At 47.9% G+C, this 17,256-nt stretch overlaps 1 protein-coding gene across 3 annotated transcripts in view; it reads left to right on the top strand.

Annotated features, from left to right (window-relative positions):
* LOC143961005 (adhesion G protein-coupled receptor E3-like) overlaps window positions 1-17,256 on the top strand; it is a 121,841-nt gene that overhangs the window by 41,600 nt on the left and 62,985 nt on the right. For all 3 annotated transcript variants that reach the window (XM_077470108.1, XM_077470107.1, XM_077470106.1), the window contains exons 4-5: window positions 10,935-11,027; window positions 15,157-15,294. In XM_077470108.1, coding sequence (XP_077326234.1) covers window positions 10,935-11,027; window positions 15,157-15,294 — 231 coding nt within the window. The remainder of the gene's footprint in view (window positions 1-10,934; window positions 11,028-15,156; window positions 15,295-17,256) is intronic.

Raw genomic sequence — 17,256 nt, 5'->3', positions numbered from 1 at the left:
GCGGTGTTAGGTATGGCCAATCAAAAATCTCCAGGGCCAGATGGCCTGCCGGTGGAGATATATAAAAAATATAGCGATATCCTACTTCCAGAACTACTTAGGACACTAAAGGGGGCTAAGTTAGAGGGGAGACTACCCGCATCTATGAGGGAGGCGACCATTATTGTGATACCAAAGGAAGGGAAAGACCCCCAAGAGGTAGCCTCATATAGACCAATATCACTTTTATGCTCGGACGCAAAAATTTTAGCTAAGGCATTGTCAAATAGGCTAAATAAGGTAATTAAGAAGCTTATACATATAGATCAGACAGGCTTCATTGCAGGGCGATCAATTAGTATGAATATAAGAAGGGCATTTTTAAACATTCAGGCACCCCCGGTGGGCGTGGGCTCGAGGGCCATCCTGTCTTTGGACATGACAAAAGCCTTTGACAGTTTAGAATGGGAATACTTGTGGCGTGTCTTGGAGGGATGTGGGTTTGGACCCACATTCATCGGGTGGATTAAAATGTTGTATAGTGCTCCCAGTGCGAAAGTAAGAATAAATAAAGAACAATCTGAAAGGATAGAAATGAGCAGAGGGACAAGGCAGGGGTGCCCACTTTCCCCAATGCTCTTCGCTATTGCAATGGAGCCATTAGCGACCGCTATTAGATTAGATCCGGGGATAGCAGGGTTTCAAATGGAAAAGGGCTGGGAGGAAAGGATTGCGTTATACGCGGACGATGTTCTCCTATTTTTAGGGGACACTGATCAATCTTTGGTAAGGGCAATTAAACTAGTGGCAAATTTCGGAGGATTCTCGGGTCTAATAATAAATTGGGGAAAGTCAGAGCTGCTTCAATTAGATAAACCAGGTGTGGGAATTGCAATGGGGATTCCGCAGTTGGAGGTGGTAGAGGTAATGAAATACCTCGGCATATATTTAACAGTGGACCTAGAGCAATATGTTGATAAAAATTTGGCCCCGTTAATTGGTAAATTTAAGCGAAGCTGTGATGCCTGGAGTCGACTCCCACTGTCAGTAGCGGGCAGATGTAGTCTGATAAAGATGATATGGCTGCCACAATTATTATATGTTCTGCACAATGCCCCAGTGTGGATAGGGAAAAAGTGGTTTAAAAAATTTGAGACCCTCTTCCGGAAGTTAATCTGGAGGGGGGGACAGGCGAGGATTCGACTCCAGGCATTGCAGCAGCCAATAGATAGGGGGGGTTTAGCGGTGCCTAGCCCCAGGAATTATTACTTAGCAGCTCAGATGCAACACCTGGTGGGTGGTGGTCAGGAGGGAGAGGTTAACCCAAATGGTAAAGCAATGCTGATAGGTGCCCCACATAAAACCATGATGGAGGTACTAGAGGCAAGTTCTTTCCACCATAAGGACCCCATAATAAACATGGTATGCAAAATATGGAAAACGGCAAAAATGACGTTAGGATGTAAAGGATGGACAGATTATACCCCATTATGGGACAATATGAATCTACAAGAAGTACTGTCAATTGGGAAAATTAGTATCTGGGAGAAGAAGGGTATAACCAGGTTAAGTCAAATCTATGACGGTACAACTCTGAAAACATTTACGGATTTAAAAAGGGAATTTGATGTCCCGCAAAAAACATTTTATCGATACTTGCAGCTCCGACACGCCCTGACAGCGCAGTTTGGTCCACAGATACCCGGAACGGGATAAGATATCCCTACCCCAGAAGATAATGGAAGTAGATAAACCCCGGGGAGTTATTTCCGCCCTTTATGAACTACTATGTAAGACATCTGAAACAGAGACAGGCTTAGTTAAGCAAAAGAAGAAGTGGGAGGAGGATATAGGCGAAATCACAGAGGAACAGTGGAAGAGAATATTGGAATTAGGCCCATGGGTATCAGTCTCCCCGTCACAGAAAGTATCACATTTAATGTTGATACACAGGGCCTACTTCACCCCTAAGAGGCTGTTACTATTTGGAAAGAGGAAGGATGCCGACTGCCCTAGATGCCGAGGATATGGGGACCTTATACACATGGTGTGGAGGTGCCCAAAGCTTTTTCGATATTGGGAAGGAATAGTAGAAATTATAAATAAAACTTTTGGGACTAAGTTAGATCTAGACCCCAAAACCTGTATTTTAGGATATAGGAAAATAACGGGGGAGCAAAAAAATACTACGTTGGCAGTTATACGGTGTTTATTTCAAGCGCGGAAATTGATCGCGCAGAAATGGCAATCTGAGAGGGCGCCTCTTTTGGGTGAATGGACCCTAGTTGTCAATGATACAATCTGGAAAGAGAAGACGGTATACATACGCAGGGGAAACCTCAGGAGGTTTGAGAAAATTTGGAGGCCATGGCTGAATGAAATAGGGTACCCACCTGATCAATAAAAAATTGGATGTAGAATAAAGTAATTTAAAAACTATGGAGGGTGAAATTGGAGGCCTGTGTTCAATCTGGAGGGGGGGGGGGGGTGGGGGGGTGGGAGGGGAGGAGGGAGTAATAAAATATTGGTCAAGTAAAAATAGAAAATGCTGGAATTACCTAACAAAAGAAATATCCGTGTTACCGGTACGCAGTTAACCTGTATCTACTTCATGTAACTCTTATCTTTATCTCTAATTTTTTTTTTATTATGAAGTAAAATAAACAAAAAGATTTTAAAAGGAAAGATAATAGTAATAATAAAGGATAAATAAAAAAAAAAAAAAATAAATAATAAAAATAAATAAAAATGCATATGATGGTTCAGCAGCCCAGCCAATTTCACACAAGTGGTGATAATATACTGGTTATTAATACTGGGCATTCGTGTTACGGCTGCTGCTGATATCAGTATAATATGCTGGCTGTCCTCTGATGCAAAAAAAAAAAAAAAAAAAAAAAAGATAAGAGTCTGGTGTGGACTTTGGGGGGATCCCATTTTTATTCTTTCGGCGTGGGGGGTTTCCTTTAAAATCCATACCAGACCCAAGGGACATTGCCGCCTATCTCTCGGGCTCGCTACAATAGGAAAATGTGTTTTTCCTATTGCAGCGAGCGCGAGATGTACAGTATCTTGCAGCCGAGAACCAGCACGATAAGATTCTCGCAGGTGCTGTAGCTGCCCTTGCGTCGTATTTGGTCTGTCGGACCAGCATACAGACGAACGGACTTCTCGATACTAAGATTTAAAACATGTTCTATTTCTAGGTCCGTCTGACTTTTCGGAAGAAAAAGTCTGATGGAGCCCACACACGATCGAATTGTCCGATGGATTCCGGTCCGCTGGACCAAGTCTGCCGGAAAGTCCGATCGTGTGTACGCGGCATTATAGTTGTCCTGTGGACAGATTTTCCCACCTAAGCTGTGGATCTTTGCAGCTCCTCCAGTGTTACCATGGGCCTCTTGGCTGCTTCTCTGATTAATGCTCTCCTTGCCCGGCCTGTCAGTTTAGATGGACAGCCCTGTCTTGATAGATTTGTAGTTGTGCCATACTCTTTCCATTTTCAGATGATGGATTAAATTAATTATGTGCTACATTGTGTTGGTCTATCACATAAAATCCCAATAAAATACATTTACATTTTTGGTTGTAACATGACAAAATGTGGGAAATTTGAAGAGGTATGAGTACTTTTTCAAGGCACTGTATATATTAGCAGTCCTGTCAATTTTAACAGAGGCTAGCTTTATTCTACCTATTTTATATGCAAACAATCTTAAAAGTACAGAATGCCTTTTGTGCCTGATGGACTGACAAATGAAAATGTGGATCTCTTTAGTTCATCTTCATGCAAAGGCAATTGCAGAGTGAATGCATCTTGCTCTTATGTTGAGTCATAATTTGCCTGCTGCTTTGCATCCATTAGGTCCATTGTTCAGTGACATGCACTTGGGCAAAAAAAGTTAATCTAAACGTAAAACATTTTTTTTTCTATTAGTTTCTATTAGTTTTGAACATAGTGATGAGGGGTTAGATGCCATTCCAGCTTTTTATTGATGACTATGTCTCCGATAGGGAGGTTCAGGCACATGTGCGACTTTTTTGCGACTTTGGATCCCAAAGTCACATGACAAATCACACCCCATGTTTCCCTATGATAGCCGTTCATATCTGTGCGACTTCAGGTTTCAGTGACTTCAAAGTAGTTCCCGCACTACTTTGGTCTGACTTTCATGCGACTTGAGGTCTATAGACATCCATGTAAACCTCTAAAGTTGCATTAAAGTCCCACCTGCATGATATAGATGCGACTTGGGTGCAACTTGTGAAAAGAATGCTGGCAATGAAAGAAATATGAAAAAAATTGCGTGGGGTCTGGGGCAGAGGGGGCTCTGTCCACCCCACTGAGCACACTGACACCAGCACTGAGAGCACACTGACACCAATGCTGACATTGAGCACACTTACACCAGCGCTAAACACATTGACACCAGCGCTGACATTGAGCACACTGACACCAGCGCTGAGCACACTGACACCAGCACTGAGAGCACACTGACACCAACGCTGAAATAGAGCACACTGACACCAGCGCTGAGCACACTGACACCAGCACTGAGAGCACACTGACACCAACGCTGAAATAGAGCACACTGACACCAGTGCTGACATTGAGCACACTGACACCAGCGCTAAGCACACTGACACCAGCGCTGACATTGAGCACACGGACTCCAGCGCTGAGCACACTGACACCAGCGCTGAGAGCACACCGACACCAGCGCTGAGAGCACACCGACACCAGCACTGAGAGCACACCGACACCAGCACTGAGAGCACACCAGCACTGAGAGAACACTGACACCAGCGCTGAGAGCACACTGACACCAGCGCTGACATTGAGCACACTGACACCAGCGCTGACATTGAGCACACTGACACCAGCGCTGACACTGAGCACACAGACTCCATCGCTGAGCACACTGACACCAGCGCTGAGAGCACACCGACACCAGCACTGAGAGCACTCCAGCACTGAGAGAACACCGACACCAGCGCAGAGTACACTGACACCAACGCTGAGAGCACACTGATACCAGCGCTGAGAGCACACTGATACCAGCGCTGAAATAGAGCACACTGACACCAGCGCTGAAATAGAGCACACTGACACCAGCGCTGAAATAGAGCACACTGACACCAGCGCTGAGATTGAGCACACTGACACCAGCGCTGAGATTGAGCACACTGACACCAGCGCTGAGATTGAGCACACTGATGCCAGCACTGAGTACACTGGCGGCAACTCTGAGAGAACACTGACACCAGCGCTGAGAGAACACTGACACCAGCGCTGAGAGAACACTGACACCAGAGCAAAACACGCTGAAGCACTGAAATAACACAGACGCCAGCACTGAGTACACTGATGGCAACATTGAGAGAACACTGACACCAGATCTGAGAGAAAACTGACACCAGCGCTGAGATAGAGCACACTGACACCAGCGTTGTGAACAGTGACACCAGTGCTGAGAGAACACTGACACCAGCGCTGAGAGAACACTGACACCAGCGCTGAGTACACTGACACCAGCGCTGAGCACACTGACACCAGCGCTGAGCACACTGACACCAACGCTGAGCACACTGACACCAACACTGAGAGCACACTGACACCAACACTGAGAGCACACTGACACCAACACTGAGAGCACACTGACACCAGCACTGAGATAGAGCACACTGACACCAGCACTGAGAGAACACTGACACCAGCGCTGAGCACGCTGACACCAGGGCTGAGATAGAGCACACTGACACCACACCACTGTACCACCCCCCCAGTCACATTCACCCCCTAGTCACATTTACCTCACATAAAGCAAGGCTCTGTCCCCTCATAGTTCAGTCCGTCGGCTGCACAGTGCACACAGACAGGCTGAATTGGCTCTGCCTCCATCACGGAAGCCCCGCCCTGGAAGGAGGGTAGACTCTGTGCTCAGATGCTAGCTGTGCCCTGCCCTTGCACAAGAAAGGACGGACAGGATTTGATGGCGGGGGGGGGGGGGGGCAGGGCAGTTGATGGTCTCTATCCTGTGTTCTGACTGGAAGGACACCTGCACTGCAGTTCCACTTCCAGTGAAGTTTTCTTGACAGGAGTGGGGCGGGGTGTTACAGAGAAGAGAGGAGGCGGGCTGACTATACTCTGAACGAGGAGGCACCTGGCTGGGACTGATGTATGAGGATGTATGAGGATAGCCAGAGCCAGAGGCGGCTCTTTAGGCAAAGTAGGCGGGAGTGAGGCCCCTAGGAGGGCGAGGCCTTAGGCCACCGCCTACTTTGCCTAATCAGAGAGCCGCCTCTACCCATCTGCAGCCTGATCAGTGCCCATAAATGCAGCCTCACTAAGTCATTAATGCAGCCTCACTGTGCCCAGCTGCAGCCTCACTGTGCCCATTTCAGCCTTATCAGTGCTCATCAATGCAGCCTCACTGTGCCCATCTGCAATCTCACTGTGCCCATTTCATCCTCATCAGTGCACATCAATACAGCCTCACTGTGCCCATTTCAGCCTCACTGTGCCCATCCGCGGCCTCACTGTGCCATCAATGCAGCCTTACTGTGTCCATCTGCAGCCTCACTGTGCCCATCTGCAGCCTCACTGTGCCAATTTCAGCCTCACAGTGCCCTCTGCAGCCTCACTGTGCCAATCTGCAGTCTCACCATGTCAATATGCAGCCTCAGATGGACAAGTGTTCTGTCTATCACAATATAGGAAGCGGGGCTTTGTTTCAGTGAGCCACCAAGCAGTTCAGACCCCAGCTCCATGACACAGAGGGAGATTTCCATCTCCCTCTGTGTGTGATTAGTTACACAAGTGGAGGGAGGGAGAGGAGGGAGGACTCTGCACTTAGATCGGCCCTGTGTGCCGCTGCAGGAGGGGCGCTGGTTGGAGAATTATTTTTTTTCTATTCTGCATGCATTCTTCTGTCAAATTGCCCAGGCCCCCCTGCTGGCCAGGCCCAGTACAACAGGACCAGTTGAGCTGCTGAGAAAGGGAGTGGGGAATCTGTGTTCTCAGTCTCTTTCCCTGTCTCAAAGGGGAGATGTTAGTTGTCTTTTTAGACCCCTGATATGTCACCAAAAACCCCCCAACAGGGCTGATAAAAAAAAGAAAAAGAATTGTTATTTATATAGATATTTAAAAGTTACAATTGTAAAAAAACAAAACAAAACAAAAAAAACACCTACACTATCCACACAAGTCCTGAAGAAGGGGATGCTGTTGGACCTGGAAAACTATGGCTACTTTTTGGGTTGGCCCTCTGACTTTTATTGAAGTAAAGTTGTATTTGGACCTCCTAGCAGTGGTGTGGTGCTTCATGTCAAGTCAGAAAAGTGCCATACTGTGCATATAGGCTAGGTCTCCGGGAGAAATAACTTTTGCATATCCAGTGGAACCTTGGATTACAAGCATAATCTGTTCCAAGAGAATGCTTGTAATCCAAAGCACTCGCATATCAAACCAAGTTTCCCCATAGAAGTCAATGGAAATGTAGATAATTAGTTCCACATTGACTTCTAAGTACCGCATGTAGCCAGACGTGGGTGCCAGAGAGATTTGGAAATACTCAGAGACCATTTGGAGCTGTTTGGATGCACTCGAAAAGCCTTGGAGAGGCACGGAAAACACTTAGGAACGGAGTGCTTCCGAGTGCATCTGAGCAGCGCCCAACAGCTCCGAAACGGCTCCAAGTGTCACCAGGGCCCCCGCACCTCTGGCCAAATGCGGTACTGCACACCACAGAGGCTTGAATTCTGCTCACTTTGGGAGACACTCGCAAAAGTAAAATAGCTCGTATTGCGAAACGCTCGTAAACCGCGTTACTCGCAATCCTTGGTATTACTGTAATGACATTAAAAACAGAACACGTATTGTAAAAAAAACTGTTACTTTTCATGTAGGAAATGTTCAAATTTACTACTTACAGATACAGATTTGGAAAGTCAGATAAAAGTCCAAACTTATCTGCATACTTGCTCTGGGTTAGTGAAGTATTGAAACCAGAGAGTCAGCATACCAACAAGGCCACCATGATTTTTCATGACACATTCTTTTTAAACACCAGTGAATCATTAAAATGGTAGTAATGTATGCTATATTTTTTTCTTTTTAGCAGCTTCTTGCAGGTACAGGTCTAGTATGCACAGCATTTTACCACAATATGGCAGACTTAAGTGTCAAAGAAGCCCTCCAGCGCTGTGGTGTAATCGATCTGGTGGGTCCTTGATTAATCCAGTGGTGCTTCCATCTTTGCCCGGTCTTCCTTCCAGGTTCCATGTTGTCACCTGCTTAAAGTGGTTGTAAACCCTTACAAACCACTTTGACCTACAGGTAAGCCTACATTAAGGCTTACCTGTAGGTCCAAGAAATATCTCCTAAACCTGCACGGTTTAGGAGATATTTGCCGAAAGATAGGCACCGCTGTTTACGGCACATGCGCCGTAGACAGCGGTGCGCAGATGCACTGAGCGCACCGCGGTCAACGGCGATATGCCGCGAGTGGCGGCTCCTGTGCGCATGCGCAGGAGTGACGTCATCGCGGCTTCGCCGAATGACAGCGGCGGAGCAGCGAGACCCACCGAGAAAATGGATGCGCCGGACTACAGGGGACAGCGGTGACTTCGCTGGCTCCTGTGCCAGGTAAGTGACACATAATGGACTACTATGCGATGCATAGTAGTCCATTATGCTTTACCTTTGCAGGGAATGAAAGAGGAAGTAAACTCATCAGGGTTTACTTCCTCTTTAAAGTGGTTGTAAACCCTTACAACCAACTTTGACCTACAGGTAAGCCTAGATTAAGGCTTACCTGGAGGTCCAAGAAATATCTCCTAAACCTACACGGTTTAGGAGATATTTTCCAAAAGACAGGCACCGCTGTCTACGGTGCATGCGCCATAGACAGCGGCGCGCAGGCGCACTGAGCACACCGCTGTCAACGGCGATATGCCACCAGTGGCGGCTCCCGTGCGCATGCGTGGGTGTGACGTCATCGCTGCTCTGGTGAATCACAGCGCCGGAGCAGCGAGACCCACCAAGAAGATGGACGCTCAGAACTACAGGGGTCAGCGGTGACATCGCTGGCTCCTGTGTCAGGTAAGTGACACATTATGGACTACTATGCGATGCATAGTAGTCCATTATGCTTTACCTTTGCAGGGAATCAAAGAGGAAGTAAACTCATCAGGGTTTACTTCCTCTTTAAATAGCCAGGCTGTGATGATGTCACCCCCCAGGCATGCATGCGGGGGTCACATTGCCCCAGCACATCTCAGAGGCTGTAAAATGTACACTGAGCTGCACATGCACAGCTCAATGTTCACGATGGCTGAAAGGCAGAAGGAAGCTTTTATGACAGATTTTTCAAAACATAGCTTTACTACTTTAAACCTGAAATCGAACCAGATATTGTGAAAACATGAATACATATAGGTTTCTATTTATTAAAAAAAATAATCAAATACATTTTAAATATAGCTGCAAGCTAGACCTGTGTCTTTTGATCTGTGTGGGCTGGGAGTGGCCTAGAGTAGGCTGGTGACTCACAGACAGCGTCATCTTTCGGTTACCTCCCTTCTGCTTCTAGAGACTTCTAGAAGGAAGGAAGGGAAGAGAGGTCGGGCTGTTTGGGGTGTCTCAGTGGGCCCTGACCAATCCCTAACTAGGATTAGCAGGGGGCAGGCTCCTTTGAAATACCCAGGGTCAGCCCAGCTGGGGAGGAGTTGTCAGGTGGAAGAACTGGAAGAACTGGGATATGGAATACTAGCTGTCATGGCCTTTGGTTTGGGGAAGCTTCTCAGTCTAGGGTGGGGACACCTGAGTGGATAGGGGCCCTCGTACAAAACCACAGAGGTGTCCTGACCAGGAGCAGGAGAGGACAGTGGAGAGTACTGCCGGTCAGGAGGGATCCACTACTTGTCAGTGAGTGACACACAGCCAGGAACGCTAGGGGGGCATGCTGGAGAGGATTGGGAGGATGCAATCTGAGATGGATGTAGTGCCAGTGAGGACTGTGGTGTCCCGGGCAGTGGAGACAGGCAGCTGCAGCCAGGAGGGCTGGCAGGGCCTGAAGAGGGCTGACTGGGATCAGTACAATGCTAGGACATCTAGCACCAGAACTTTCCATTCTTTTGCTACACCAAAGGGGCCCGCGGTCCCTGCCTGCAAAGGGCTGTTGCTAGGGCCTGGCTGAAGCCAGTGTCAGGCCTAACCATGTACTACCTGTGCCTGAAGAGCTGTGCTGGAGGAAGAGGAAGGAATAGTCTGCAGAAAGAGATGTGCTGGAGGAAGAAGAGAGTTTGTAATTTGTCCCAAGCTATGAAACATTTTTTTCTGTCCATCCCATGAATTCCTTAACCCTAACCAAGTTCTAATCCCTCAATAAAAACACAAAACAAAGTTAACGGACTGTTCATTGTCTTGGAGTGTATGGGAAGTGAATGCCAGGCTGGGCAGGGTGACAGGTGGACCACAATATCCAGCAGCCCCTACGGGGGTAGCGATACCTATAGCTAGTGTAAATGCCCAAAAAATTACTTTAAGTCTGCCTCTTGTAATTCCTTGTACAGCAGCACTAAGACCTGGAGAGGGAGGAGCTGCATTTATGGCCAATCAAGTATCCTGCGTGCACATGTGCTGACAAGGAATATGCTGAAAGGAAGAGAGAACAAAAAGATGACCACAATAGTGTGCTGTTTGTTGCTTGATTACCGTTCAATCACAGGTTGACAGATAACGTAGCTGTGTTTAACTAGAGAATACATCAGCTGATGAGACTGGCTATAGTGTGTAAGGAGGCTGTATAAATCTCAGGGCTGGACATACAGAAATACAAATCCATTGCTAGGAAAAACAACCATACATATGTATTTTAAAAGTGTATTTATCTGTTTGCAATTTGCTACTACCGGTAAATGGATCACACTGACTTATTCTTTTCAACAACCAGTTGTCTGTCCTAAAGCAGCAAGCAGCACTCCTTGTGCCTGTCCCCTTGGATCTATAGAAGAAGCAAATGACCAAGGACTTTACATTTGTAAAGGTAGGACATTGCTACTTTGACCTATAAGAGCTCTCTAAGTTGATATGGCTCCATTAATTGAGTTCACAGAATGAATAGGACTCTAGGGTTTGATAGGGCTACATGAGAAAACTGGTTACAAAGGGCCAATTCACATTTCTGCATTTCTTTTCCCGCTTTTTATGTCCCCCCCCCCCCCCCCCCCATTGTTAACTGGCAAACCCCTTACATGATCAACATGGCAAGTCCAGATATATTGGGGGAATGCAATAAAGAAATAAGGACTGTTTCTTGGCACTATGGCCCTTTAAAATGGTCTGCTGCAGATTCGAAAAAATCTCTACTACCCAGGTTTCTGTCGTCTGGAAACCCGGGCACAGCATATATCCAGCACCCCTGTGTCCCTCTTTCATCTCTCCCGCGCCTGATGCCCCCCCCCCCTCCTATCCGCATGATCTGCGTAGAAGTCATTGGCAGCTAAGACCAGTGTTCTAGCAACCAATGATGCTTTTGCTAATGCTCACAGTGGAGTTTTCCTAGCCAGGGCTACCTCAGCTCCGCCCCCTAATTATAATAATATTAATATTAATATATATGTAGCACTGACTCCCGAAGGAGCGGCTGGTTTGATTTGGGCTTACCGTTACCTTCTTCCTCACCTCGATTTGTGTCTAGGGGTTTCCCGTGGTAGATTGTCCATATATTATAGAGACTGACGACCGATCCGCTTAAAGGGATTTTTATTTGCAAAAAATGTAGTTAACAACAGTCTCTCAGTATAGGATTAGAGGGTTAGGTGAAAAGTTCAGGTACTCTTATGCCGCGTACACACGATCAAACAATCGGGTGGAAAAGTCCGGCAAACTCAAGTCCGCCGGACAATTCCCCCCGTGTGTAGCCTCCGGCAGACTTTTTTGACTCGAAAGTACGGCGGACTTAGAAAGTAGTTTTGCACTCCAATCTTCCCGCCGGACTTGCATTTCGGCGGACAATCCGGCCGTGTGTATGCCAGTCCGCCGTACTTTTGAAATGAACGGACTTTTCCCGCCCGGAGAAAAGTCTGCTAATTTCGAGCGGGTCTCCAGGTAGGCGGGGCCCGCGAAGGAGACGTCGCTGGCCCCGCCACCTGGTATGGACTTAAAGGGGTGGGGGTTCCCCCCCAGGTCCACATCAGACCCTTGTCCGAGCCAGCCAGGAAAGGGGGGGTGAGCGAGCGGCCCACCCTCCTGAGCCGTACCAGGCCGCGTGCCCTCAACATGGGGGGTGCCTTGGGGAAGGGGGGGCCGCGCGGCTTTCTTCCTCACCGCCGCCCTTCTTCCGACTTCGGGGGTCTTGTCCCCCTCTTCGGTTCTTCTGCCGGGCCACCGCGCCTTCTTATATCTCTTTTACAGGCGGTGGCCCGGTCCTGACTGTCACAGGCTGTCAGAGGGACAGCATGGGAGATAACATTTTCCCAGCCAGGAAGGCCATAGGACAACAATACAAATTTGACAGACATATTTACTTTTTGTAAGTCTATCCAGGTGGACAAGGACAGAAAATAGCCAAGATATAGAGCACATTTGTCAAACATAAGGCCCACAGGCCGAATCCAGCCTGCCAAGCCTTGTCATGTGGCCCTCAGTTTCTTTGTGCTCCCCCCCAAATTGTTGAGAACCAGGCAACACTGCCTCCAAGCACATATCTAACTCTCCCCACCCCCATGCTAGCACTAGCCCTCTCCCCTGGACATATCTGACCCCTGCATTTCATCAGAACACTTACAATTCAGCCATGTGCACTGTTTGCTGCGACGAGTTATGGGCCACATTACTACTCTCTTTCAGGCCACTAAAAGTGTCCCAGGTGTTTTACAATCTTATAGCGTATACCCCCCAAAAAATGCCGCCACTAAAGTGTTCGGGATTGGCTTGAAGAAAACGTGGCAGCCCTAGTCCCCCCCTAGTCCACACCAGGCCCTTCAGGTCTGGTATGGATCATGGGGGAAACCTCATGCCAAAATGTAAAAAAAATACAGCGAGCGGTACACCCAAAAATCTATACCAGACCTTTATCCGGGCATACAGCCTGGCAGGTCAGCAGGGCCGCCATTAGGGGGGTACAGGCAGTACTCCTGTAAGGGGCCCGAGTGTCCCAAGAGGCCCAGCTGTCTGGGCCCCCCTTCCCCTCTCTATAGAGAGGGAGAAGGGATCATACACAAGTCTGATGAGCCGCCGCCTTTCTTTGACTAGCATCCAACCCTCTGGTGCCCGCTATAGAGAAGAATAAGGGAGGGAGCTTACAAGTCTGAGCCACCACTGCCACCCTTTCACTAGCAGCCCCCCCGCAGGGGATTGAGGCCATTACTCGCTCCGCTTCTTTCCCTGCTGAGGTTAAGCCTGCTGGCTGCTGCTGCTAGGTTCGCTCTGATTGGCCGGGACGCTAGCAGGGGGTGTGGTCAGTTCATCAGCGGTGAACGACCCAGCCTTATTAGGTGCATGCAGATAGGAACATAAAAGAGAGTGGCGTGGGATGGTAAGTCACAAAAAGTTAGTGTGCTGCTGTGCTCCCTGTTCTGTATATTTGAACTTTATTTTAATCTCCTTCTCCTTGGATGGGACACCTGAGGCTGACAAGCTGGCATGATTGAGTTGCATAGTGTAAATGGATGAGGATGACTCTGAGTGGAGATGAGCGTTACACTATGGAGAGCCTCTTCACTATGTAACTCTCATCCCCATCCAGAGTCACCCTCATCTATTTTACGCAATGCAAGTCCATCATCTTCATCCCCACCCAGCATTATCCCTTCCTCCAGTCTCCACAATGTATCCACATTCATACCCAGCATCATTCATCCATCCCTACAGTCTCCACAATGTATGCACATCCACGCCCAGCATCATCCATCCACCCCTCCAGTATCCACCTTCACGCCCAGCATCAGTCATCCATCCATCCATTACTCCTGTCACCACAATGTATCCACATCCACGTCCAGCATCATCCATCCACCCCTCCAGTATCCACCTTCACGCCCAGCATCAGCCATCCATCTATCCATTCCTCCAGTCTCCACAATGTGGACGGATTCGGTGGGACAGCCAGTGGGCAGGCCCTTAGGAATGTTGGTGGTCGGCCCGAGGGGGCCCAGGCCTAAAGTTGTGTAAGGGGCCCCAAAATTTCTGATGGCTGCCCTGCAGGTCAGGAAAAAGGCTTTCCCATCAGGTCCACCTGTCAGTTTTGCAAGCGGACCCGTTCAGAAGCTCCATGCATTTATAAGGTAATATTTGGGTTGGTAAAGTATCTGGTGCACACAAAGTGGATTTTTCTCATTGTGGCTAAGAGATTCAAATATATATATTTTTTTTGTGCCCAGATTTCAGCTTTAACAGTGCATTTAGGAAGCCTGTGCTTTATCTCAGTGCATTTGGCCCAAAGGGGATCCCAATTTTATTGATTGACAGAATGTGAAGAGGATTCTCCATCTCTTGTAACATCAATGCTTTAAAAACAAATTATTTTAATTATAATATATATATAGTAGGACAACAATGAACCTGCCACAAGGGTTGGAATTTGTTCCAAAATTTCCCATGCTCTTTGTCAGTCAATAAAGGCTTGATCCCTACTAGGGATGAGCTCAGACGTGTTCGCATGGAACACGCGCAGAGCCCGCCAGGAAGTCGGCACAGCTCTGCGCTAATCATAGGCAGTGAGACATTGCCCGATCTCTGTAGCCGCACATCGGGCAATGTCTCACTGCCTGTGATTGGAGCAGCGCTGCACCGACTTCCTGGCGGGCTCTGCGCGTATTCCATGCGAACACGCCTGAGCTCATCCCTAATCCCTACTAGGTCCTGCTCTCAGCTGACTAGAAGTTAGCCAAGAAGTCCTCAATGTGGCATGAAGAGCAGGTTTCCTGAGAATGTCAGCCAGAATATGAATTCATAGATTCCCGTGAACCCCTTTACTATATTAGTATACAAAGATGTAGATTGGGTTGTTTGGTTAGATTGACAATCAGTGGTGAACATTTGCCAGCTGAAGATCGGCCCTAACCAGTATAAATCGCAGTGTAGTTGAACCATTTGTCTCTTTTTTTGTCACACTGTCTGCAAATATATAACTAAAGAACTAATGTCTCAATAACCTCCTTGTTTTTATGAAGATAAATGTGCACAGGATACGGACTGCCCTGCAGGTGCCTTTTGTAAGGGCAGGGATTGTTTTTGTGCCCAAGGACTGTGCAGTTCCAAACACTCAACACAGTGCGTGGACCTGGTAAAGCTGGATGAGCAATGCAAAGGTAAACAAATGACAATATCCTATATTAAAGGCAGTAGTATGTTTTATTCAGCAGACCAATGTTATATTGAAGCAGAGTTACAATAAAAAAATAAAAAATAAAAGTTTTAATAATCAGACACTTACCTGTCCCAGGGTCCAGCGATGTGGGGGAATGAAGCCCAACTCGTCTCCCCCTCCTCTCTGCGGCACCAGCATTGTCACTGTGGGCGCCTGGCTGTGGCTTCACAGCCAGGCACGCACTGTGCATGCACGCTGTGACTGGCTGGGCAATTATCTGGGACCTGTGACGTGTCCCAGATGATTGCCGAGAGGGAGGGCGAAGAGGTGATCTCCCTTCCTGCGCTGCGGGGCGCCGCGGTGCTCCGCAGTGCTCCGGGAGGAAGTGGTAGCTGGAACCCTGGTTTCCGCTAACCCCCCGAAAAAATTACATGCCATGTCAGGGGGTCACCTTCCCTTAAAGCAGAAGTTCCATTTTTGGGTGGAACTCCGCTTTAAGAGAGATTACAGTCGAAGTGCCTAAAGAAGCCAAAAAGCCCTCAAAATACTGTGAAGATATTTACATGACATCACTTTTCATCACAAATGCAAAACTCTGTAATTTAGTATAATATATTAAAGCAGGGCTTAACATTTCAAGTCCTGGGCTACTAGCCGCACCAGGCCTTAAGAGTCACGCGTCACCAGTTGCCCCACCCAACCCCTACCCTGCTCCTATCCTAAACACGCCCTTGTAAATTATCTCATGAAATTGCACTGTTAAATGTTTTATGCAGAATCAAGTTACAAATAAATATTAACAACTTAACATAAAGCACATCAGTACCCATCAGTGTAACCTCATGAGTGGCCATCAGAGCAGCCTCATCGGCGCTTATCAGTGCCCATCAATGCAGGCTATCACTGCATAAATCTTCATTATTTTTGTGCAAAAACATGGTGTGAGCTATCTAGAGGGAGGTTCTGCTAATCAAAGCCTGTTTCACACCCCTCCAGCCTGTGTATATTTTTTTCTATGTGCTTAGAATTACAGGAAAGTGATACCTCCATCAATCAACAAGTAATATCCTGCCCCCGTAGTGATTAGTTTAGTGGGATTGGAGGAGGGAGGGAGTGGACTGTCATTTATCCCTGTGTGTACTCCCACATGTGGGACGCTATAGTTACATATAGTCACAGATAGTAACAGATAGAAAAAAGAGGACATTACCAGCTTAGAAGGGAACTAAAACTGGAGCATGCTCAGTAGATGTGGCAATGGCTGGTCTACACAATCTTGAAGCGGAGTTCCCACAAAAAAAAATAAAACTCAGCAGTTACAAATACTGCAGCTGCTGACTTTTAATAATCGGACACTTACCTGTCCCAGGGTCCAGCGATGCGGGGGGATCGAAGCTCCGCTTGTCTCCCCCTCCGCTCTGCGGCAGGGCTGGACTGGGACAAAAATTTGGCCCTGGACTTCATCCAGACCGGCCCACTCCAATTTTGCAAACACGCACAAAAACAGTATAATGCGCACTTGCACGAGAGTGACGTCATCACGGCCCGGCTAGACACATAGCAGGAGTATGCAAACTCAGAAGCCGACAGCACACTGCTGGTGATCTTTTATTTTCCAGCCCCCCCACCCCCTGGTGTCCCCCTGTCACCTGCCCGAAGTCTGGCTCTGCATTATATATTTTAAAATAAACAACTAATGCGCACACCTATTTTTGATCAACCGCAGTAATGAGAAGCTGCCAACATCAAACAGGTTTAAGCCCCTTTCACACGGGACGGATCAGTAATGATCCGCCCCGTGATGATCCGCTCGCTCAGCGGGGATCGCTCCGTTGTCCCCGCTGAGCTGGCTGCGGACAGGGCGGTCTCCGCACACTGTGCAGGGACCGCCCTGTCAGATCTCTGCTCTCCTCTATGGGGATCGGATGCGCACGGACCGTCTGTCCATGTTCATCCGATCCGC

The sequence above is a fragment of the Lithobates pipiens genome, unplaced genomic scaffold (assembly GCF_037356315.1).
Source record: "Lithobates pipiens isolate NorthernLeopardFrog02 unplaced genomic scaffold, aLitPip1_a1.2 Scaffold_8, whole genome shotgun sequence".
Taxonomy (NCBI): domain Eukaryota; kingdom Metazoa; phylum Chordata; class Amphibia; order Anura; family Ranidae; genus Lithobates; species Lithobates pipiens.
Note: the sequence above shows the minus strand (reverse complement) of the source record. Positions and strands in the feature narration are given on the sequence as shown.